General features: G+C 43.3%; 3 protein-coding genes across 5 annotated transcripts; 1 reads left to right on the top strand and 2 right to left on the bottom strand.

The window, feature by feature from the left end:
- Window positions 1–46: 46 nt before the first annotated feature.
- On the bottom strand, window positions 47–9,123 carry foxo3a (forkhead box O3A). The gene is made up of 2 exons (XM_068580957.1): window positions 8,418–9,123; window positions 47–3,299 (listed from the first exon to the last, which is right to left on the bottom strand). Exons 1-2 carry the CDS (start codon window positions 9,009–9,011, stop codon window positions 1,983–1,985), a joined length of 1,911 nt encoding a protein of 636 aa, XP_068437058.1. The 5' UTR covers window positions 9,012–9,123; the 3' UTR covers window positions 47–1,982.
- A 1,556-nt stretch (window positions 9,124–10,679) lies between these two features.
- afg1la (AFG1 like ATPase a) lies at window positions 10,680–17,780 on the bottom strand. 2 transcript variants are annotated; one of them, XM_068580398.1, is made up of 13 exons: window positions 17,651–17,780; window positions 17,330–17,535; window positions 16,505–16,556; window positions 16,324–16,425; window positions 15,622–15,752; window positions 15,429–15,528; window positions 14,710–14,768; window positions 14,551–14,633; window positions 14,387–14,457; window positions 14,159–14,259; window positions 12,793–12,933; window positions 12,574–12,684; window positions 10,680–11,625 (listed from the first exon to the last, which is right to left on the bottom strand). In XM_068580398.1, the coding sequence occupies exons 1-13, from the start codon at window positions 17,778–17,780 to the stop codon at window positions 11,488–11,490; spliced, it is 1,425 nt and encodes a 474-aa protein (XP_068436499.1). In that variant the 3' UTR covers window positions 10,680–11,487. The 2 variants fall into 2 exon arrangements, with proteins under 2 accessions (XP_068436499.1, XP_068436500.1); XM_068580399.1 differs by having other exon boundaries at window positions 17,635–17,768.
- A 1,278-nt stretch (window positions 17,781–19,058) lies between these two features.
- LOC137787352 (sex comb on midleg-like protein 4) lies at window positions 19,059–24,505 on the top strand. 2 transcript variants are annotated; one of them, XM_068579698.1, is made up of 8 exons: window positions 19,059–19,178; window positions 20,050–20,286; window positions 20,737–20,866; window positions 20,970–21,170; window positions 21,350–21,511; window positions 21,589–21,810; window positions 21,898–22,049; window positions 22,157–24,505. In XM_068579698.1, exons 1-8 carry the CDS (start codon window positions 19,176–19,178, stop codon window positions 22,280–22,282), a joined length of 1,233 nt encoding a protein of 410 aa, XP_068435799.1. In that variant the 5' UTR covers window positions 19,059–19,175; the 3' UTR covers window positions 22,283–24,505. The 2 variants fall into 2 exon arrangements, with proteins under 2 accessions (XP_068435799.1, XP_068435800.1); XM_068579699.1 differs by lacking the exon at window positions 19,059–19,178 and adding an exon at window positions 19,520–19,674.
- Window positions 24,506–25,383: the final 878 nt, after the last annotated feature.

Raw genomic sequence — 25,383 nt, 5'->3', positions numbered from 1 at the left:
AAAAAAAAAGGCAGATCAAACAAACTCCAGATTTTTTTTCAGTGGTTCTTTTAAGCTTTATTTACATGCACCATCTCTGATACAGCCAAGATAGGAATTGGAATTACAATAGGCAATGTCAACTTGATGTCTCTTTTGTTTTTGTAGGAGCGAGAGGAATAAAAGGAGTTTGAATATTGGCAGTGAGAGTTACTCAAGGTTAATGTAAAAAAGAAAAAGAAAAAGGAGCTTCGAGTTGGTATAAAATCCTTCATGAGAAGCTAGAAAACTGATATTTGGAAGCACACTTGTGCAAAAATGGAGTAAAAGTTAAACAAAAATAAGCATGTGGGATTTAATATTTCCGTGACATTTAGATTTTCTTTTTTTTTTTTAAAAAAGAGGTGACACCACTTCAGGGGCAAATTGCCGCCTGTGGTGCTCAAAATGTTGAATAACCGTAAAAAAAAGAAAAGAAAATGAGCCGTTACACAGCTCTACCACACCTCGTATGAAAAGAAATAATATGTACATGTGAAAAACAAAATAAATAAATCATTTAAAAAGACAAATTTTAAAAAGAAATTTTCCAGCAGATAGATGCAAAAAAAAAAAAAAGTTCATCCCTGCCATTCCTACAAAACTGTGCTGATGTTAATTATTTGTGTTGCCCTTATAGCACTGCTTCCTAATGACTAAACACTGTATGTCCTCTTAATTCCACTTAATTCAATGCAGACGTAGTTTGGCAATTTATAAATAATGTGGTTGTTTTCTTTCTCAAATGGCAAAATGGCTCTAAGATACTACACTACGTCCTCTCACAGAGTTGGAGACACTATTTGCCGCGGCACCTGCTATAGTGCTGATAACAAAAAGGAGGAGGCTACTGATGCTGCTCCATCTGCAGCCGCTCCCTGCTATCTTCTCTTTCATAGCACCAAGAACTCCTTCAAAAGAACAAATACCACAAAATATCGAAGTCGGATGCCGTCAAGTCTCTCTGGGTGGTCACTTTCAATCCCAATGGTCGTACGTGTTCACTAATGTAAATGTGTCAACTAGAGCTACTAAAAACACGGGCCTTAACGCGGTCCTAAACTCCGTTTGCAGAGCGGTACGTCCAATATTGCAGGAAGAGGATGAGGGAGATGGTGAGAAGGGATCTGCAGCAGAAACACCATAGTATCAAGACTTCAGGAATGCACCTCTTCAGAAGGAACATAATTCACAGTTATGTCACTAAAAGGGGGGGAGGAGGGGTCAAATTCGCCAAGTAAAGATAAAACATTACGTACAAAAACCACACAATGTAGATCAGATCACATCCTGAAAACATATTGACCTCTACAGATTGATATTTGGTGACTCTGTGCATCAATGGAGGAGGGAGGGGTTAACATTTAGGCTTCAAAGAAACATTGAAATAAAAATTGAAAAAAAAGCTAGTCAAGTATCCTCCGCTGGAACGTAATAGTGTAACATCCTCTGCAGCTTTTTTTTTCTGTAAACAGGCCGTCAATCAACGTCAGGCTGACGGCTGGTTTGGCAAAAACATTTCAGGTATGAAAGGGTGTGAGAGATGAGAGAGAGAGCAGGGTGGAAACATAATTCATCTTCAGTTTCATGTATCACTTTGTGACACTGCATGAGTGATTCCCTGAGACTAACACGAGTTGATGCATTTCATATAGTTTTTTTTTTTTTTTCAAACAAAATGTCCTGTACTTCCAGTCAATACTGTTGTTCACAGCCGCCCAGGCATTGATCTTTTTTTCCGAAAAAATTATTTTTTTCTTCTTCTGTGAAGACACCCTTGTGTGTCCGGGACACTTAAAATACCAAACTGAATGCCTCACGTTAAAATAATGGGGAAAAGGAATACTACATGAATACATCGTTACACACTTTCTTCCCTCTAGTTGTACGACAGAAGACAATGAATCCACTTTACATCCCCCACCCCCGACTTTTTACGCCACGCTCCGCCCTGACTGAGATCCTCAGCTCGGCACCCAGCTGTGAGGGGAGGTCTGTTTCGAGCTGGCGAAGCTTCCTGGATTCCTGTTGGCGTTCTGGGCGGCGGAGGCGAGGCGGGAGTCGAAGCTGAGGTCCAGGCAGTCCGCGTCCATCAGTTCGTTGCGGATGATGGAGTCCATGTCGCTCTCGAGGCTGTCGAACACGTCCAGGTCCAGGTCGGCGGGGAAGCGGTCCGGGCCGGACAAAGCGGAGCCGAGCTGCATGGAGGCGGCGCCCTTGCCGGGAGACTTCAGGTGCGGCGGCTTGGCGGCGTCGGCATGGCCGGCGTCTTTATCGGAGGCCGACAAGCCGGCTTGCCAACCGGGCGCCGGCGAGCCCTGGGCCTCGCCGGCGCCGTTCGCCGACACGTGGTCTTTGCGCAGCAGCATGGCGTTCCGGCGGGAGTTCTGCAGGGCAATGGCGGCGCTGGCCTGCGACATCAGCGGGTCCGACTGGGTGAGCATGACGTTGCCGGGGCTGTGCGAGTCCAGGTTGAGCAGGTCCTGCAGGGTCTGGTGGTCGCTGAAGTGCGAGACGCAGGAGAAGGTGGTCTGCTTGTTCTCCTGGATGGTCTGCATGGGCGACTGCCGCAGGCTGGTGATGGACGGCGGGCTGAAGAGCGGGTTGGGCCCGTAGCTGCCGGCGGGGCTGCCCAGACCGCTCCCCGAGCAGCTGAAGGTGAACACCGAGCCGCCCTCGCCGCCGTCGTCGCCGGTTTCTCCCTCTCCGGGAGGCGGCTGCTGGGACGCCGTCAGGCTGATGTTGTCCAAGAGGTCGTCCATCAGGTTGTCGGAGAGCCCGTCGTTGAGGTTCATGGTGCCCGCCAGGTCGGAGAGCCCCGTGGGCCCCGTGGACGGCGACATGCTGCTGGGGCTGGAGTACAGCATCGGGGAGAGGGGCGAGTCGTCGTCCGGCGCCTCGTCCAGCTCCAGGTTGGCCAGGATCGGGGACAGGCGGCCGCTGAGGGTGCTGGCGTTGGAATTGGTCCGGGAGCGGAAGTCCGTCCAGGCGTCCAGCTCGTCGCTGCTGCGGGAGGTGGGACTTCCCGTCCATTTGGAGAGGCTGGAGGAGCTCTCCGAGCTGCCTTCTTGAGCCGCCATCAGAGAGGCTTTCTTCTTGGTGGCACGGCCCCGGGCCCCTTTGATGTACTTGCTGTTATCCATCGACACGGCGCGTCGGCGGGGAGCTTTGCCTCCCTTCCCGCCTTCCGGGTTGACCATCCACCAAGAGCTCTTCCCCGTGCCTTCATTCTGGACTTTCACGAAACGACTATGGAGGGACAGATTGTGTCGGATGGAATTCTGCAAGAAGAAGAAATTAAAACACTATTAAATGCACGTTCTTCATGTGGAGCTAATGGGAATGTGCCTCAACATACTTGGTCTCTAAAGCAGATTCTGATATGAAATGATACATCCTGCCAATAGAAATCCAAGCGGGGCAGCGATCAGAGTTTTGTAAAGAAGTTTAGTTGTTTTATACATTTTATTTGGAGGTAAAACAGAGAGTGAACTATCAATCCCTAGTCGTACAGGAAAACCTTTCATCACTACAGCAAGTACAGTAAATCAAAGTTTGTTCGGGAACTGTGATGGATGCATGTTAAATTTAGAAGGAAAGCAAATTTCATGACCTTGGAAAAAACAAATCTGATCACAATGTCCATTTAGTGTCCGCTGTGGAGCGTCCAATCAAAAGCCCACAAGCTTCCTTAGAGGACGGCCATGGCGTTGTGGATGTTCGACTTTGAATACATTTTAAATTAAAATGTACTTTTAATCCCCTCTTCTAGCACAAGCAGTTCAGAAAATCGACAACAGTGTCTGCTGAGGTGTGCGACACCCTTGAACAGCTACTGAATGGACCCTGCGGTGTTTAGATGTGTTTTTTTGTTACCAAATAACTCACATTTTTGTGGCAGTGTGAACATGTTCCCAGAATTCAACAAATAACTTTGAGTACAATTGTATTAGTAATAGACACAGGATGAAGAAAACTAACAAAAAGGAGTAATAGACTAAATAATAAGGGTGGGAATCACCAGAGGTGCCACGATACAATATCGTCATAATACTTAAGTCCCGATACAATATTATCGCAATACGTTGAGTATTGCGATATAATGCGATTCATTAAAAAAATGTCAACCACAAATTGTCTCCAAAGGAAAACGTTGTCAAAAAAAATTGACATCAAAAGGATCATAATTGATTAAATAAAAGATCGATACTCGGCTTCCGTGTATCGATACAATATCACCACGCAAAATATCGCGATACAATGCTTTCTCGATTTTTTCCCCCACCCCGACTAAATAGTCCTATTTGGCCTTTCTGTGGGGCTGACAGTCTCTGAAGTTTGTGATAAAAACAAGGTTAGAAATTATTTGGGGTCCCAAAGAAAACACTGGCTCTTTTAACTCTTTAGGCCGACACTACTAAAAATGTTGGCAACCTCTGCCCTGGGGGGAGAAAAATAAGACTTTGAAACCCACAAAAAAAAAAAGTTTTTCGATCCGAACCATTACAACCAAGTACTGTGAACGATACTGCAGTGACTTCCAAGACACACATCTCCTTTGCACCTCACACTGTGACCCATTTCTGGCTCTAAAAGGTCTACACAAGATTTCCCCGGAGATGTTCCCGACCACGTACAAAATGAAACAGCTGGAGCCTGCTGACGCCGCACCAAGTCACACTGCGGTAACCAGAAGAAGAAATCTCTGCAGTCCAAAAGGCCAAGTTCACTGGGAGAGGGTCCAGCATAATTCTCTTAAGCTTGAATTAACTTGAGTAAAGCGGGGTCCTATTTAAAACCATCTCTCGGGAAGATTAAACTAATCAAACTGCTAAAGAAGCTCAACGCTCGCAAAACTACAGCTACACAACTGCGTAGCAGCTGGGAGGGAAGTTCCTCTCCGGCTGCGTGACCACTGAGACTGCAGTGGCGCGATGGCCGCAGTTGGCCTCTAAATGCAGTGAGTCAATGACCCACTGACATCAAACTTCCAGCCAAACTCGCGCTCAAGCCAATTAAGGGATTAGGTCAACTGGCAAACACTTTCATCACTTACAACAAAGCACATGTGACACAGAAATGCAAAAATTTCAGGTACCACATTGCTCTTTTGTCTTTTTTTCCACCCACCACAAGTTAGCTGACCACTTAGAATTAACCAAAGATTGCCCAATTAGTTTAAAGTGCTGACCTAAAAAAAACAACTAAAAAAACAAGGCTGTGTGTTTCTGTGATTTTCTTGCCGTTAACAAAACCCACGAAAAAAAGACAAACTAAAAACGGCACGGTGGTCAATGTTTTGGTACTTTCCCACTTGCTTCCACGGTGGCACTCGGCCACTATGCGTTCCTACTGAAGACAGATCTTAAGACATTGTTTAACATTTTGGGAAATACTTTTTGTCGATTTATTTGATCGATATCCTTCCACCACCTCTCTAGTGTAAATATGAAGCTGCAGCCAGCCGCTTAGCATGGTGGTTAGCTTAGCACAAAGACTAGAAACAGCCATCTGTGCTTTGTCCACTATTTCAAAGCTCACTGAACATGTGGTAGCTTGTGACTACAATCTGTAAAAAAAATAAGTGAAAAATTGTGGAACCCCCCACCCTCCCATTTCCAGTTTTCGAGCTAGCTAGGCTAAACAAATAAGCTATTGGTAGTTTTCCCACCAAAACGTCAAGCTATAGTATTAACACACTTCAGTTTATAGCAAATGTTGCTGCTTTTCCCACTTTATATTTTTAAGTTTTTAACTCCTTTTACAACTGGGATCGACAATTTTCACTATTTTCCAACATTTGGTTAACTAAACAATTGTTTCACCAAAGCAGAATCGAGCGATGCGTCCCTATTTTCAGCAGGATTTGAGTGGCGAGTATGTTTGTTCATTGATGTTTTTCTTAATAACTGCCTCACATGATGCCTCATGTCACTTGCATCAACTGAGCCTGAACAGCTCCAGTCTGTAAAAGCTCAAATTGACAGTCTTTATCTTTTAGAAATAAGTCATTAGGAACACAGGCAACGCAATAAAAGCACTGCCTGTCCTGTTCAGTCGAATGAAATACAGGACAACAGCCCTACAATCAATAAATAAACCTTAGTGACACTTTGATTTTAGTTGAGCTTAAGCTCATTCAACTTTGTTCTTTTATAAAGGCTGTAAATTGTACTATTGCTGTATTATATAGTATGATACATTACAGCAAATAGCTGTTATATTTGCAATACAACACAGAATAAACAACTTCAGAAATCAATCAACTGTGTGATGCAAAATGTTATAAGCTGCACATAAGTCATTCCTTATATATTACAGGAATGCTGAGTTTAAATATGTCATGCTACACAGGTGATTGTGTACATCGCCTGCATGCAGGTAGTTTATGTTTGCTGCACACAACACAACAGTCCTGCTGTAGTATGGAGAGTAAAACTGTCAAAGCCACCAGGCCCGCTTCCAGAGAAGAAAGATCCAGTGGATGTTATTGCATCTTCAAAAGCTCCAGCGACGTGCTGCATTTTCTGAGCGCAGCACAGGTAAATACAGTAGGAGCCGTGCATCGTTTAAAAAAAAAAAGATAACATCACAAAGAGCAACTTCTGCCTGCCCCTCCCCCCCCCATGCAGTCACAGCAGCTCTGCAGCACCCTTTGAGCAGAGCCTCGTTCTGAGCGGGGACTGGAGCGATGCCAGTTTAGCCATCGCCAGATCCAAAGAGAAACACTGAGCTTCTCTCACACTGCTACACATTGACCTACATAATTTATAGTCAGCTGATTGATTCTTGTGGCCAGGGCCACGTGAAAAAAAAGACAGTGTGGCACACAGCGGGGTGGTGGTGGTGGGGGTCGAGCCTCTGGCTGCTCGTCTGTATATTTTTGTTTGGATTCACAACAGCGAGGAGATTTAACCTCGTGTTGGAGACGGCACACAAAGGTCGTCATTGAAGCCGGCGTTGGAGAAGTGTGACCGGTCTGGATTTACGACCTCCTCGGTCCCAAACCCCTCAAGCCAGCTGAGGACGTTTGGTTTCTGCAGATGGACACCCTTTAAGGCTGATTGCTGAATGTCACGGCTAAAGAGCATCTCCTTAAAAATAAAAAATGCTGATGTCAGCACTTCTTCTGAAACCATGACATTAACCCTGTTCTCCGAGAAGACGATATCGCCCCCCTGAACGTGTCGAGAGGCAAAACAACAATGGAACAGAAACCGGTTTTAAGATGTAGTTTCTGCACCAAAATAACGCAGATTCCAGTCATTTAAATACCACCGACTCTCTCGGTTCCAATGACATTTTGTTTTGCTGTTAAAAGATTTTTTTCTCACTTCTCGTATCCCATATTGCTTCTTTGTCTTTGTAAAACATTGTGTATTACTGAGAGTTTAAAGGGGCAAACAGTTAATGAACCCAACTCCAACACTTTGACTGTTATTTGCATCATTCATAAAGAGGGACACATAATATTGTGGCCCGGAAGTTACATATTCACTCAAACGCTTCCTGTGATTCATGTGTTTATCCGCTAGATGAATAATATGCTGATTACCAGAGTCAAATGTAACAAGCATCCAAAACATGAATGAAAACCGACTGCCACTAATCTCACGTATTAACTAACCAGCTGATTCTGTGCAGATTAATCAGTTATTAGCATCAATGCAACCGCTTATATTTTATTATTCCACAGCAACACGTTGAGCTTTAAAGCACAGTCTTGACCGATGCTGCGATTTATCCATTAAGAAAGACCCAGAAGGACAAAAATAAATCAAAAAAAATCTGCCTGCATCCTACAGTTGTGCAGGATTACAGACCTATTTCCAGAGTTTTGCAACCCCCCCCCCCCAACCCATCTAAATCCTGCAAAGCTCAAAGCTTTCATCAGACTTGATTCCATGACAGATGAATTGGTTTTCCAGGCCGAACTAATCCTTAAAATCAAACAGAAGCTGGGCCCCGCTGGAGCTTGTAAGAAGCCCCGTGTGCTGCAGTGTGTCTGAAAGTGAAATCAACTTTGCATCGCCTGTTCAGCATCTCCACTTTCATACCAAGTGCCTCGTTGCTGGGCGCTCCGATTTGGTTTTAGGTGCAGAACTAAATGGCGTGTGTCTTCTGATGCACACACACCATTACAACAGAAGCCTTGCATTTTGACAACACATGGGGTCGTTATGCACCATGTGCTTGGCAGGCAGTCCCACATTCCCTGCTGCTTATTTATATGCCTTATGATAAAACCTGAAAGCATCCTTGATACCTGCACATACACCTGTGTTTGCATCCACCCCCTCCCTCTCTACAATAACCATGGCTGTGTGTCTTGTGTGTCTTTACATGACCACAGAGTGGCCTTTGTTATGATGTCAGCACCAGCATGCCACACCGCTCACCTTCCAGCCAGCAGAGCTATTGCTGTCGCCTTTGTCCTTGAAATATGGCACAGACCTCACCATCCAGTCATAGATTTGGGACAAGGTCAGCCTGTTCTCGGGGGAGCTCTCGATGGCTTGCGTAATGAGGTCTGCATAGGAGTAGTTGCCCCAGGCGTTCCTGCGGGCGGAGGACTTCCTCAGCTGCTGGGAGGCAGAGCCGCCCAGAGCCGCGGCGGGGGTCTGCGCCGAGGAAGGCGAACCATCGGCGGCCTCCTCCTTGCAGGGGCCGCGCTGGACCTCCACGGGCTGGGAGACGGAGCTGCCGCTGCTCGGAGACACGCGAGACTTCGCGCCACCGCCACTGTTGCTGCTGCTGCTGCTGCTGCTGCTGTTGGCTTTCTGAGCGTCGCCGCTCTCCGCGTCGCCACCCTCGTGCTCATCGTCCTCTTCTTCGGGGATTACGTCAGTGTCATTCGTTCCGGGCTTGTCCGCGGCGGACTCCGGACGCGGCAGGGGCCAAGTGCAGGACCGCGGCCGCTTCTGGGGCTCGAAATCCGGGTCTATCTCCACGTTCAAGGGGGACTCGTCGCCGTGGCGCGGCGCCTCAGCCATGTTAATCGCAATATCTCGGTCGCTGCACAAAGAGTTATAAAATCACTCGGCTCGCATTCCATCAATGTTGTGTGCAGGGTTTAGAGGACAGTTTATTTACTGTGCGCGGTACGCGAGCGTCCAGCCCCGCAGCCCCCCACCCCCCCACCCCCCAGGTCCCCCAGCACGTGTCCCCGTGTCTCTGTCCCTCCCGCAAGGCGTCTATCCGCAGCACACGGACCGGCATTAACAGAGCATTGCCTCTTGTTCTCGTGCACGGCCCACACCCCGGCCAACACGCATTGCAATATCAAGAACCGCGCGGGGAAGAGTCGGCGGAGGGTCTTCTTGTACACGCGCCCGCGTCCTGCACCGCGAGCCCGCAAGCGTGCATGCCAAAGAAAAATACACCAAAAAAATGTATGAACAAAAATGACTCGGCCTAATGCCACCACATCGGTGTTATCAGTCCGCACGCAGCTGCCATCTTGACCGTTTCCCTTCCCCAAGTTCGTTATCATCCGCGCAGAGAGCCGCCCGTCGCCTGTGCGCTGCGCTGCTGTCCAGAAACCATCAAGGCGGCGATTGCTTTGCTCAAGGCCCTGCAGCTTTCTTTCAAAAAAAAAAGAAGAAAAAAAAGGGGGCGGGTTGGGACTACTGGAGCAATGTGGCGTGGCTCAAATCCGCCCTAGCTCCGGGAACATAACGATGCATTCTCGCCGCATAGTCTCCGGCGTGTGGATCAGAGCTGCGCGGCGTCCTCCGGGCGGCCAGCGGCCCGCAGACTCTTCTCGCTCCGCTGCGGCTGCAAACCCGGACCGGGAGAAAGAAAAGCAGCTCACGCGCCGGCCCCCCCTGGACGGCTCTGGAGTTAAAGTGACAGTGTGGAGATGTCCGCAGGCCAGTGACATCACTCTGCGTACGTGTGCGCGTACAGACATGTATGTGTGTGAATGCGCGCGCATACGTTCATGTGACCAGAGGATTTTTTTTTTTTTTTTTTGGAAGACAGTGAAAAGATGAAGTAAGCTCCTGTTATTTGACTTTAATAATACATTAAGGAAGAAAAATAGCATCACTAGCATCACTTACCCGTCTTGGTTTAGCGCCAAAGTCTAGAATATTAATGTTGCTGCCAGATGAAAGTGGCAAAGACAACAACTAGGATGTTTAGAAAAATATAAAATAAAGTATTTTTAAAAATATCCATATTTTTAAGGGACATTTTTCTCCCACAGCTTGTTCCAAATGATTCCTCACATTACTATGAGTACACTTATAGTGGATAAATACTGCATCCTATACATGCATCTATTAATCTGTTAAATTAAAATTATAACAATGTCTATTTAAAAGTGAGATGTTTGCTGTACACTCCAACCAGGATGCTGAACCCACTCATTACAATACATACTGCGCTGGTTGCAGCATAAATAATAAAGTAGTGTAGCATTTAAAGTGCCGTAAGTTTGTTATGAATTGCAAAATGGATTTATTTTATTTAAATATAATTTGGGTTAAATTAATTAAATGTACTTGACCAAACAGAGTACTTTGTGTCAGAATTAACCTCACTGACGCAGTGGACTGTTTTGTTGTTGCACATTAAGATATACACATTACTTTAATATAATTCAGTTTAAGGCCCTTAAATTCAACCAAAACGGCTTTAAAAAGGTTCTTAAGGTTTTGTTCCCACTAAATAAATATACCACCTGTATGTCAGTGCCAATAACACAGTTTAGTTTTTGTAAGATGTTATTTATGACACTTTAAATAAAGAAAAGATTTATGTAAAAAACTTCAACTCCAACACTTAAACTGTTAATTGCTTATTTTATGAAGAACAATACATATTGTGCGCTGGAAGTAATATAATAATAAAAACGCTTCCTGTAATACATGTTTGTTTCTTTTTTTTATCCACCAAATGAAAATGCTGATAACTGGAGTCGAACATTATTGTTCAGTGGATGATGAGAAATGTTCTGAGACAAACGTCCACATAAATCATCAGAAATAAAAACGCAGCTTTAAATCTCTGAATCAATCTGCCGTCGCTGCATTCAGGCTCGCATTAGAATCATAAACAACTCATTGATATGCATTATGATCTTTCAAAAGTGATTAAAATGTCTGGTAAATCTTCATAAAAGTCTTTTGCGAATCCATTTTCCAAAAGCCGCCCAGCTCTCTCCCACAGATTGATAAAGTAAATACAGTTGGACCACTAAATATATATCTATATATATAAATATATAACACGGAGTTAAAAGCAATACGACGCCATAAAGTTGTATATTAAAAATGATCCGGAAAAAGTGCAATGTCACAATAAAGTCATTGAAGGCCTTAAGATTTCAATAAATAATCCCTGTGCAACATTTGCACACATGCTGTGGAGCCCCGCTGGGCCGGTGCTGCATGAGGTGAGCAGGAGAAGTGTTCGCTGCTTTTTGGCTGAGACGAGTCCAGTTTCTGGAGGCGGTGTAACGCGCTACACCTCTGATTTAGAGCTCCGGTCTCCCTCCAACCAATACTCCTCCGTCTGCATCTCTGTGAGGCGAGACACGGTCCTCTGGAAGGCGAACATCTCCTCCTCTCCGCTGAAGATGGACAGGCTGCTGGCTTCGTCCTGTTCGGCAACAGGAAGGACAGTTAAACATGAGTTAAACATGCCACTTCATGAGTTAACGTTGGACAGGAAAATCACCTCGTGATGCGGTCGTTACACACGTTTGTTCTTTATCTTTACATTTTGAAATCTTTAGTGTTTAGATCACTTTAAACCTTTAGGTTTTCATATTTTTATTATTTTGTTGTGATGCTTTTCATGTTTTTTCTGACAGTTAATTATGTATTGTGATCCCGAAGAAACATTTAATTTAAAATAATGTTTTTTTGGGCACATTTCTATGCGTATTTTCTTGTGTTGATAGAAAGACAACAGGAAATGAGGGAGTGATATGCAACATGTTGACCCTCCACATTTCATTTTAACTGCATTATTTACAGCTGAAATAAAAATAAATAAATAAACTTGGTGCTCTCAAACTTCTTTCTGAAGAGCAAAGTACCAGCATCATGAAACAAATGAAGATAAGGCAGTTGATGCGCTAAAGTATCAACAAAATGACACTTAATACTATAAAGGTTGTATTTTTATTCTCATTTGTCTGTTGATTAGTTATTTAACAAAATACCCCAAAAACGTAAATTACATTTGGATCATCTTAAAAAAGACATTTTTAAAGGCTTCTTCTTTTATGAACTTTTACATTTACTTTAAATTGACCGCACTATTGTACATCACTACATTTACTCTGACGCCAACCCGAAATGACATGCAGTATGAAAAAGTCAGACTGGATTCCTTTATTTAAGTACATTTAGAGGAGGGCTTAGTTGATTTAAGACGGAATAAGTAAAAGCTAAGACGATTTTCCACAGACTGACAAACTTTCAGCCGTGTGTTTTAAGCTGCAGGCTCAGCCGGCTTAATCATCTACTTCACGATAAAAAGTCCACACCCAACAGGAAAAACGGGTTTTAGTTTTTCGAAAGCGAGAGTCGGCGCGCTCACCCTCTTCAGCCCCAGATCGTCCATCAGGATGTGGCTCTCGTCGTGGCCGTGGTCCCCGTGGCGCACGAACACATCGTCCAGCGGATGATCCGCGAGAATCACCACCCGCACCTTCGACAAGACACACCCGTTACAAAACTACCAGAACGAATAAATGGCCACGGTTTTGCCGCGACACTCGAAGGTCAAGCGTGGCTGGAAAATGACGCGTGTGTGTACCTTGTGGTCGTAGAAGGCATCCACGAGCGTTATGAGCCGCCTGGCTTGAGTTTTCTTGTTCAGCGTCAGCAGAGGAATGTGTCGAATAAAGACGGTGTCAAACAGACCGGATATCTCCAGGTAGTCACTGGCCCCTAAAGGCTGAAACATTTACAGTCACTCACAATGAAATTAAGCATTAGAATAGCAGGCTACAGTGGTTTAAAGTTGCTGATCTATGTTTTAATAACCCCGCGCTTTGTCTATAAAAATGCTTGTTCACTAGAAAACCTGTAGCTTCAAGTCTTTGTATTCATTTGTCCTTTTCTTGGGATTGCTTCCGCCGTTAAAGACACTTGTGAGTCAATCATTTAAAAACACAAACAGCACCTGTTCAAACCTGTTTAACTTTGTTTTATATCCAGGTTGAGTTCTATGTGCTGCAAAAGATAGACTGAAAAACAAGGAAAGGCTACAACCATAAATCTGTATTTTTCTTTTTTTTCTGTCATTACATCTCATACAATGCAATGACGACATCACATTGTGGAGACTTGGCCTTTTGACTGAAGCGTACGAGTCGAAAAACTTCTAAGGCAGCATCAGATTTTTATAACGACTCTTTTAAAGCCATAAAGCTAAACAGATCTTGTCACAGAATGTAGTAGCAATCCAGTTTTGATGCAGAAAAATTCAGACATTTGCACATTTTCACCCACCAATCTGAAATGTGAAGAAACACATGTATTGGAAATGATGCAGTGAGACATGCAGAACCATCTTCAACACTTTGTGGAGGAACATGTAAATGTATACGGGCACATCTACGCTGTCATTAATCGATCTGACATTCCTGGGAAAAGCTAAATGGTTTTGTCCATTATGAACGCTGCTTTGATCCTCATGTTCACATATTCTTTTTAAGATGGGGCTTTTCATGCATTTAATTGATAGTGATAGTGGAGAGAGAGACAAGTAATGTGAGTGTGCAAGGAGGGAGGCATAGAGGAATGACGTGCAGCCAACGGTCGAGCCAGCAGGGAATCAAAACAGACGTTCACTGCTCAAGGCATGTACTTCCCTGTGGGAAGCCTCCTAACCACTCAGCTATCAGGTCACCCAACAGGGAACTCCCTTTTGAATAATAGACATCCCATTAAACAATAACATGCAATTGTCCACCAACAACAATGTGAGAAAAAGCCTGATTGGTGGATAAAGAATGCAAAACCACGCAAAAAGTGGTGATAAACAAACAATGTAGCGTTTATGCACTGAAAGACTTCAAAAGAAGTCAGGATTGGTGCATATTTATGTCACAATTGTGTCATCGTATCCATCGCATAATATCTATATTAAAAAAAAAGTAAAAGTCAGAGAGACTTACTCTGTCGCACAGCTCCTCAAAGGTGCAGTCTGCAATGGTCCCGCACGCTTTGTTCAGACGGACTTTCCTGTTGTTAACATTCATAACTCTCGGTCGTGTTACTGTGGAGAATAAACAAGTATGGAAGCTCATCATGTGATATTAAACAGTGTAATTTATGTGGTAATACATATAGAGTGACTACCACAGTACATTTCAGCTGTAGAATTAAGTCAAATATCCACTTACTGTCATTTTGCTTAAAAGCCAGCTCATCAAACATCTTGTCTAGCGTTGCTTCTACATCCGGCTCACTGGAGCTGCAGTAAACGCGACATTAAAAACACTAAAAGATGCATAAAACAGATCAAAATACAGCTCGCAATGAGTGTGCGGCTACATAGGTTTCTTACAGAAAGTAGAGCTTTCCAGCAGATGGTCTGTTCCTTCTGCGATAATCTATCCCAGAATCCAGGCGGAGAGTTTGGCAATATTTCTGCATGTGAGAAGAAGACACACAATTAACAACGGATGCATTTAAAATTAAAGACTGATTTATGTCTCCTTCTCACCTGCAACACGGCAATAAACGGCACAAAGTTGACTCTCTGCAGCCCGTTTTTATACAAGTCTGAGGGGAAAGAATGGGATTTAAACACATTTAAAAACAACCTGCCTGCCAAATGTTGTCATGCCATTTCATTAAAAACTAAATATTGTCAACAATCTTCATATAATTAAGCTATTCAAACATGTGCATTGAAAATGGTGTGGGAGGGCATACTGTACTGTATGTTAGATATTAAATAATAAGGAGGTATCTGCATCCATTTCAAGTTGTGTTAACATGCTCAGGACATCCACAGGGTTCTGGACAGACACTAAGTCAGTCTGAGGTAACGAGGATAAAAGTGGTATCTTGACTCAAAGTTTTTACCAAAAAGGCAAAAAACATTGAGATCAGGTTTTTTTCCAAAACACTGGAAAATCTGCTGAAATAGATAAACTGCTTTAACATTGGCAGTAGACGAGTGTGTCCTTCCGGTTTGGATCCGTTTCTATCACTGACTATCGGAGCTGGAGCCCATAAATACTTCTGACTACTGCAGAGTCATTTGTTTAATGAATTAAGGATGTAGAAACCTTTCCAACTAAAGACAAAAGCCAGATGTTAGTGGGTGTAAGTGGGGTTTTTTGTCCAGTGGGAAACGGATTAAAGTCAAGAGGCAGAGACAGTTTCTGAAGGTATTTGGCTGGACAGAAAACACATTCAGGAAATGTTGTTACTGACCTACAGGCGGGCGATTAGAAGTGGCCACAACAACAACGCCGTTCAGAAAGAGATTCTCAAAGAGCTGCTTTAGGATCATGGCGTCGGCGATATCAGTCACCTGAAATGTGTGTTACAAATAAATTACTTTTGGTTAAAGAACAAAGAAAACATTGTTGAACTTCTTTCAATGTCTCTGTCCTGTTAAAATTACCTGAAACTCATCAAAGCACAGAAGACAAGTATCCTCACTGATCTCCTCTGCAACTGGAGCAATGGGGTCGTAGGATTTGGCCATTTTACCCGCTTTCCTCTTCGGCATGCTCTGTTTCAGTCGGTGGATCCCTAAAGAAAAAAAGAGCAAAAATGCATGTTGAGAAGAATTAATCTCTCACCAGTAAAGAAAGTTCATGTTTAGATCCTTGCAGGATTAAAAGCTGACAGCATAGATGCTTGATTTTCATGATGAATGAATAGGAGACAGCCAAAAGACAGACACCCCCTTTGGTAACAGCCTCTTATGAGGCAGGATGTCAGCTGGATTTAAATAAACTTTTATTTATGCTGAATGTCATGTTTGAAAAGCAGCTCAAAGATGACAGGAATGAAGAAATGCCGCAGGGTGTGGGTGGATATTTTCTCTCCTCATAAGAACCAAAGCCGCCATCACCGAATGCTTAAAAAGACACGAGACATATGCTGATGGAACTCTGGTTCACTCACACTGTGGGGAAAATGTTTATCCTGGCAGACAGCTCATCCATCTTGAACTTATTCATTTATACATTCATCTGTGGCTTCACTCAAAGGCTTAAACAATAACTTGCCCCCTTGTGGCTGTTAAGAACAAATGAAGTAAACTATGACGGCGATGAACATTATTCACACCAACAGCAGAAACATGAAGAGCACTTACTTTTATGCACGTCCAACATGAAGCCATGGAAATGAACCCTCCTTTTCTTTTCCGTCTCAACATATGAATAAAACATGTCCATCACCATCGTTTTTCCTGTGCCTGAAACAAAAAATAGAGCATGTGACTTAAGAGGAAAACATTTTTTTAAACATTTTTTCCTGGGGTCCATGTCTCTTACCAACATCCCCGTAGATATAGTAACCCTGTGGAGCCTTCGGTTTTGGGAAAAACTGAAAGAAAAACACAACAGGTGTTACAAATAGACCCCGAAATAAATAAACGTCTGAAGCGAAAGAGAAAAAATGGAATTAATAAAGTAAATTAAATAAATGTGCAAAATTCATATCCACGTAAAAAAAGCAAGTTTCAAGTTCTTAATTTGTCATATTCAGAACAACTTTAGAAAAGCAGTCGTCAGCCCTCAAGATGTACAAACAAGTATGGAAACAATATAACTAAATAGTTCAAAAATAGGACTAGAATATAATATAATAAAGTCTCCTGTGATAGACTGTTATTGTTTCTGTAAAGTAGAAGGTTGTGCAGTTTTGTAATACACATCTTTCTAATGAGAACCACATTTGGACAGGTAAGAACACGATGACAGGTAATGCAATATATAGATAGTAGAGAAATATTTGTCTCATGAGAACAGCTTATGGAGAGGTAATGCACATAAACATATTTTCAATTGTGAAGGTGTATACAAGCTTATCCACACGTAGTAACATAAAGATGAAGATACTATAAAGGGGGGAAAACATGAGGCATACATACAAAGATCAGAGGCTGTAAACACAGGTAAATAAAGAAACAACAACGTTATGTGACTTGGCACAGAGAGATGTGCATGTCTCTACAACTCTACTAGTTTGCTGGTGGAAACTCAATAATTTCCCCCACCAAGGTGCAGTCATGGTAGCAACAAATTCAGCGTTAAAACTTAATTAATAAAAGAAAGACAGCATCCGTAAATCATTGGGGTGTTTTCTCATTCCTGTACCTTGGAGAAGAAAGACTTCGGCGTGTTGCTGTATCCTCGCAGGGTTTTGTGCAGCTGGTCCAGGGTCTGCATCACCGCTTTCTGGTGCTCATCCTCCCGCAGCGACCCGTCTCTGATCAGCCCGTTGTAGTGGTCCAGGGGCCCGCGGAACCCGGCGGGTCTCTCGCCGCTCTCCTCCGGCGCCCGTTGAGCTTCCTCCGAGTAACCTTTAATTCAACCACAACAACACACATTAGCGAGCTAGCTCTCGGAAACTAGAGCACCGGCTAACGCTTCCGACTCGATCATTTATCAACACAACTCACCAAAAACTCGTCTCACCTCGTCTGCAGGTGTCTGTCAAAGATTTGAGCAGCTTTCTGGAGGAATAGTGTTTTGTCAAAACACATTTAAAGCCCAGTAAAGCTGAGGGTGACATCTTTACAGACAGCGGTATGTAGCAACCCGCCATCTTGGATTCAAATTCCTTCAACGTAACTTTATTAACAAACGAAGAACAAACAGAGTGAGTCCGCTTTGGCCAGCTGGGGGCGAGATTTCATTCAGTCCAAATATATTTATGATAATAATACACAGATTGTATATATATCAACAATAATCTTTTGTATTATCCAATATTGGCTGTTTTTTCAGTTTTATATTATTGTAAACTAAATGTATTTTGCTTCTATACAGTTAAAAAAAAACTCAAGCTTGTGGCATATCTACAAATTAATCGATACAAATAATAATTAGTTGCTGATCTAATCACACACACACACACACACACACACACACACACACACACACACACGACACATGATCTGGCATAATATATATGACTAGTATTTACTGAATTACCCAAATGTATGAAAAATGGATGTTAATTTGGCTTAATATGGAACATGTCCAAGTCATGAGGCACCTAAAATGACCTATTGTGTTTCGTGTGGCAGGAATAGGGATTGCAGAGAAACTGCACATATTCCAATTAAATGAAAATACAATATTAACTGCTGTTTTTGTTTCGGCTCGAGCATTATTATCTGCTATAATAACAGATTACTAAAGTAAAAAAAAAAAAGTATATATATGGTTAAAACTAACCATAAAAATATTTAATTTTCACTTTTTGATTTCTTGATTCATCGTTTTTGTGAAACATTTTTAAAAAGTAATTAATGTAGCTATGCCTTCAAATGTCTTGTTTTGTCCGAGCAACAGTCAAAAAAACACATTTATTTAGTTACTTATGATTGGTGACAAAGCTGAGCATCAACTCCTGACATTTGGGGTCAAATATTTAGCATTTATGCTTAATGAAATGTCCAAAATGATCATTAATACATCAAAACAGTTTCAGATTTTTTTTGTCTTGATCGATTAACCTTCTAATCGTTGAAGCTCTAAATATTTAGCGACACAAATATTTAACAAATTGAAACCCGCTGCAGGTATGGAGACAAAAAAAAATCATTAGAAATTTCTCATTAAAATAAAAAAAATTTAAAAAACAGGAGAAACTCTGTCCTCGGTCTAATTTTACATCCACAGCACTGAGCAGACAAAAAAAAAAAACATGGCAGACAAGGCAGGGTGTTACAGGGGCTTACAGGCTTGTTGCCATGACAACAGAGGAGCCCTTCTCTCTCTCTCTCTCTAATGCACGCGTGCACCCCCCCTCCCCCCTACACATACACACACACACACACACACGCTGTCACTCTCTGTCTGTCTCGGTTGTACACACACACACACACACACACACACATACAGTATTACAGTGGAACCTGCCTTGCTTTGAGATCTGAGCTCAGGAGAGAAATAACGGACACAAGGAGCGTAAGACGCTCCACATCTGTTTTGGATGGTGAGTGCCTGCTGACCGGTTATTGTTTGTTTACATACTGAATCCTTTTTTCGCTTAAAATAAGAGACATTTTGGAGGTACGACCCGCCGGTCGCTCATTCTTGCTGCATCTGTGCCACATGTTTATTTTCTCGCTGCTTCTTCTTCTTCTTCTTCTTCTTCTTCTTCTTCTTCTTTTTGTAAGATCAGGGTGGAAGCTGTCATCGTAATGGTAATTCATGGCCGGGTAGCCATGGTGAAGTCAATTTCCCCCTCCCTCTTGCACTGCTGAATGCATTAGTCTAATGAGATGTCTGCAGCCTGTGTGCCCAGCAGCAGCAGCGGCAGCAGCAGCAGCAGTGTTAACCAAAAGGGAGACGAGGGAAACGCCACACACAGCAAGCGCAGGATGGCTTTCCCTTCATTGTTAGAGATTTAGCTTTGAAGTCACCTTTAGGCTCCCGGGATTTAAGACAAAAAGGGCTCGGCTCTTGGCTTTCACAATAGAAGACAGCAGGTAATAGACCCCCCCCCCCCTCCTCTCTGGGATTTATAGTGTGTTATCAGTGCAGGATGGAGGTGCTGTTTCCTCCACAGCTCATGCATGGCTGCCTTTTGTGTTGTTTGCTTATTATGGTGCTCTGCTAAATGCTGCTCCTCTCACCGCATCGCACAGCTGAGGATCCTGCAGTCTCTCAGTATTTAGATGTTGCTGTTGTGCACCTTTGCCAAGCCATTCTGCCTCCCTCTGTGTCTGCTCTAAAAGGATGCTAATGCTGCTCCATAATGTATAGTTGCTGAGGAGGAGGATTACTGTGCAAAGGGAAGTGCACGTCTCTTTGCATTTGTATTGCGTGCAGAGCCTCAATGGTTGTTTTTCCTTTGTCTCCAGCTCCAAATGAGTGTACCTGCAGCGACGGCACAGAAATCAGACGGCAACAACAGTGAAATGCAATCAGCTGCAGTGTCTCCCTCCTACCTCCCCAGCCAGTCGGGGAAGATACCGGGCAGGAAGAGAGGGAGACCCCCACTCCGCAATGTCGCCAAGATGGATTTTCCAAATCGTTACCCCGAGTCGCTCCCTCCTCTCAAAGTGCCAAAAAAGAGGGGGAGAAAGCCAGGCTTCAAGGTCAGCCACACGAGGGGGGAGAACTAGGGGGGGGGGGGTGAGCTGTGGTACATGTGTGTGAGTGTGTGTGTGTGTGTGAGTGTGTGTGTGTGGATGCAGCGTGTTTAAAAATGCATGTGTACACAGAAAGACACAGACACACCGGCTCCATGCCCTTCACACTGTAGTGTAACAGAGAAAGACTTCATTTGTAAGCCTTTGTTCAGCTGTAGTTAAATGATATGGAAATATGTTCATGTCAAAAGGGAAAGTTGTTTTTGTAAATATGGCTGTTTTATCCAGTAAACACACATGAAAAATCATGATCTCTAGCATAAAATATACAGTTTTGATTAGATTTGGCGGCCTGATTATTCCACCCTCTCCCTCCTCGGACGATTTAGTAAATAAATGATATGCCTGTAAAAAAAAATAACAATGCAATAACTTCTTCTTCTTTTTCTTCCGCAGCTCAAACCCAGGATGGTGATGACACCGTTGGCGATCTCTCCGCCCAGCAGCACCCCCGAACCCGACATGAGCTCCATTCCCCAGGATGCCGCCACCATCCCCCACTCTGCCACGCCCCAGGTGCTTACAGGTAAACCGCTCTGGACATCCGCTAGCAGATTCAAAGTCTCTACGAAATTCTTGACATTAAGATCATTCAGGTGTCTCTTCTCCGTCCCCCCCCCAAAAAACAGTCTGCATCTACATCAACAAGCAGGCCAACACCGGCCCCAACCTGGACAGGAAGAAGATCCAGCAGCTCCCCGATCACTTCGGACCCGACAGGCCGTCCGTGGTGCTGCAGCAGGCCGTCCAGGGCTGCATCGACAGCGCCTTCCAGCAGAAGACGGTGTTCACTCTCCTCACACAGGGCTACGGGGGAGAAAAAATATCAGGTGTTGTACAAAGACCTCCCTCAGGTGTTGCTTCCTACTTGTTCAATCGCTTTTTGTTTGCCCCTCCCTACCACTTTACCCGAGTCTAAAAACATGCATTAGTCAAGTAATGACCTACTTTGGTCGTCTAAACCGGGACGTGGTTTTTAAAGTGGTTTCCCCGTGCTTTGCTCCTCCAGCCACATTCGACGGGAAGCAGCACCTCCTCAGCCTCCCCGTGGTGAACAGCATCGACTATGTGCTGCGTTTTCTGAAGAAGCTCTGCCGCAGCTTGCACTGCGAAAACCTCTTCAGCGATCAGCCCATCGCCCAACACAGCGGCGGCTCCTACCAGTCAGATGGTACGTCAGAATCGGTCTAATGCAAGCTGGTATAAACACGCTCTTTGAGTTAATTCTGACTCTTATCTTGTCCGTAGCGGAAACGTCCATGGCCGAGGACTACCATTTAGACCAGTCCGACGGCAAGCGCTACTCCCTGGACCCGGGCGACTCTGCTTTCAGCTCCATCACCTCGTCCTACTCGCCAAAGTCCTACGGGTTTCGCTCGTCGCAGCAGTTCTCCAACGGCTCGGCCTCCATGAACATGTGCAGGCAGTCGTCCGCCAGCCCGAGCACATTCCCAGAGAGCAACAGGACAGGTGAGGAGTCGTGGAAAGACAAAACCGAGATTCCTTCGATGTTTCTTTTCGGAAGTAGAGCTTCATTTTGTTCCTTTGTCCTTCCAGGAGGAGGTTACAGTGCAGCTTCGGAGTCCCAGGACTCCAAAGCTCCGCCCAATAAGGACCCGACCACCTGGTCTGTGGACGATGTGGTCTGGTTCATCAGGGATGCGGACCCCCAGGCTCTCGGCCCACATTCGGACGTCTTTAGGAAACATGTGAGTTTGTTTCTCCCATTGTGTTCTCGACAGGATGTGTCGCTGCTGAGTTAATGAAGGTCCAGTGTAAATCACCGAGACAAACGTCTGGTTTCTGCTTCCCTCAGGAGATCGACGGAAACGCTCTGCTGCTCCTGAAGAGCGACATGATCATGAAGTACCTCGGGCTGAAGCTGGGGCCGGCCTTGAAGCTTTGCTACCACATCGACAAACTAAAGCAGACTAAGTTCTGAAAACCTTCTCCTATTTATTCCCCTTCCTTGAATCCAACGACACATTTGAGAAACGGTCTCCAGGTCTGCGAGAGAATGGGAAGCGAGTCGAATCCTCCAGGAGTGAGAGATGCATCATTTCCTTTTCTGCTGTAAAAGGATGACAGCAAACAGGTTGCTACTTTTACAGATACTTTAGCTTATTTTTGCTCAGAGCGAGAGGGTTTATGCATGAACGACATGCTGTAAGAGAAGTAAAAATCCAAGAAAGCAACACAAAGAGTGACACATTCAGGTATTACTGCACGGATATAACTTCATCTTCGGTCTTTTATGAAGACGTTTGTAACCAATATAAGCATATTAACATAAGCAGGGTGTGATAAAAGTAGGAACAGTAGAGTGTAAGTAAATGTTAGCTTCTCCAAACGGCAGTTTGTGTAACATCAACCAGGTTGTTGTTTTAGGTCTTTGAGTTTTTCTTTAATGGCTAACGCACTATAAAAAAGGATGGTTAAGCTAGTTTTAAACCGGCAATAACTGAGTTTGTTTTACATTTGAGGGCAACGGAAACAACATTGACATATATTCATCTTTAAAGTTGATGCATCTTAACTTTTAGCTAATAGTTGCTTGAAATACACACCAACAGTTATGCAGCAACTCGATCACACATTTTGTTGAGTTTCTCTGGTCACCTGATGATTGTGAATCTAATTGTAACTCTCTTTTAGCTCTGTTTTGTTCTCCACCAACTCCAGAGGGAAATATCTGGCTCGTTAGCTGCTAACTGCTCCACGACGCTCACCAGCTAGTCGTATTGTTTGTTTATCTGCTGTTTGGTACTCAGCAGGTAGTGTCCAGGTGTTTTAAGCTTCTTTTCTCAGAAAACAGCTGCAATGAGATTAGTGGAAACGAACCAAAATAATCAAAATTGGGACCAGGCAGCCAAGAAATAACCTCGCTGTAGAGAGCCGAGAGGAGCTGCAGATTCATGTGATAATTCTCTGTTTCACATTCTCTGATACATTATTATTTAAATAATAATCAAGCCGCTTTAAAGTCTTGAGCAGAGAACCTGAATGTTGAATTCTGGTTGTATGAAGGAAGATTTACCACCAAGGGAAACACCTGAAACCCTTCTCTCTTCCCATTGGCTCGCAGACCTGGGTTCTCCAGATGTGAGGACCCTCTTGGTACATTTTGCTGAAGATTTCCATGATGTCCCGTCGTGAGAATCACATATTCAGCCCCCTTTTCTTCTCTTACTTACTTACTTACTCTACTTCCGGCACAGATTTTAAACTAAAATCAGATTCAGATGAGATTGTGGAACGCATCCTTCATACACGTTAACATATTGTAATCAAAGAAGGCCAGTGTAAGAAAGTGTTTGTCTCCTAAACCTTCACATATATATGTGTGTATATATGCACATATATATACATATGTATCTCACTATAGGATCTCATGTTTACCAAGATGACAACTGTGAGAAACGGTGCATTACTACATTGCTTTTTGATTGAGAGAAAGTCGTTTTGATACTATTTTTTCACATTACTGTGTAACAAAAAGGTAATGTTCCCATTGGATTCATTTTTATTATAATTTAGTTTAAAAAAATGTTTAAAAAAAAACTTGAACCTAAACAAAGCATACAAACAGTAGAAAGACAGTAGCTCTCTTGGTAGTATATATAAAGAAAAATGAGAGCATTGTGAATGTGATATATTTATGTTTCAATATGCAAGATTGTTACATGCCAATTATCTCCATAGGCTCTTCGTGTATACTCATAAGAACCTCTTTTTAAATGCATACGTTTCTATGTTTTTATCAAGCATCTGTGTTGATAAGGAAGCCTCCAAAACACACAAAAAGCTTAAATGTTACACTGATTCAACCTAAACGGCCATGTACATGGGTATATAATATAGTATTGCTTTTGTACGCCACTTTTGGTGTGCAGTATGCATCCTTTTTTAATCAATTAACCTTTTTAAGTGAATGCTGCTGTAAAGATATTACATGTAAGCCATGCCTAGTGAGATCAAGCTGAGGTGTTTTATTGTGAAAATCACTACGAATAAGAGTTTTAGAGAACGCTGAGCGGATCAGTCCTCTATGCTGGTGCTAAAGTTATCTACGTATTTAACTGTTTGCTTTTGTGTTTGTGAGATGTAAAGGAAATCATATGTGTATGCTGTACTGTGAGCATTAAATTAAGAAATCATATACTCAGAGATTTGCGTGAGACTTTTCATCCCCTCCTCTCACTCTTTTCACCCAACAGGATGCAGCTGGGATGAAGGTTATCTTTTGTTTTTGCCTCAATTTAAATGCACCCATAATTGGATGTGGGTCCACACATCTGAGAATTCATTTGGCTGGGAGCCTCATCTGTGCTTCACCGCACGTGATTTAACAAAGGTGACCTAAATCTGTGGCTCCCAAACAGTGTCCTCCAGGGGACCTCAACGGCCTCTCAAGGGTTCTTCATTAATCAGGAACAGATTCCCTTCTTCGCTGTTTTTACTTAATATATTAGCATCATTAGCACCCACAATGTATCTTTTAAAATTCTGGTCAAAGTCACACCGAACAGCAAACTTTCAAAGCCTTTTTGACCATATTTGGGCGTCTAGTTGTGATTGCGTTATGTACTCGTAAAATATGATGTAATTTTAGTCATATCTCGATCAAAATGCGCTGGGATGGACCATCTCAGTCCATTACATGAACCCAGGTTTACATGCAACATAAAAAAAATGTTTAGTAATATGCAACATATAGCGATCAACAGATATAAACACTGTTCTGGTAATAGTTCCACATTTTGAGAAAAAAAGCTTACTTGTTTAGGGTTAAATAAGAAGTTAGATACCGCTCTCTAGTTCATCCGGTAAATATGAAGCTAAAACTTGCAGGTTAGCTTAGCATACAAATCAAAAAATGTTTTTAGAAAGATGCAACATATAGCGATCAACAGATATATAAACACTGTTATGGTAATAGTTCCACATTTTGAGAAAAAAACTCACTTGTTTAGGGTAAAATGAGAAGATTGATACCGTTCTCAAGTTCTTCTGGTAAATATAAAGCTAAAACCTGCAGGTTAG

Source organism: Clinocottus analis, unplaced genomic scaffold, assembly GCF_023055335.1.
Source record: "Clinocottus analis isolate CAN_PGR_092001 unplaced genomic scaffold, fCliAna1.0.p SCAF_17, whole genome shotgun sequence".
Taxonomy (NCBI): Eukaryota; Metazoa; Chordata; class Actinopteri; order Perciformes; family Cottidae; genus Clinocottus; species Clinocottus analis.
Note: the sequence above shows the minus strand (reverse complement) of the source record. Positions and strands in the feature narration are given on the sequence as shown.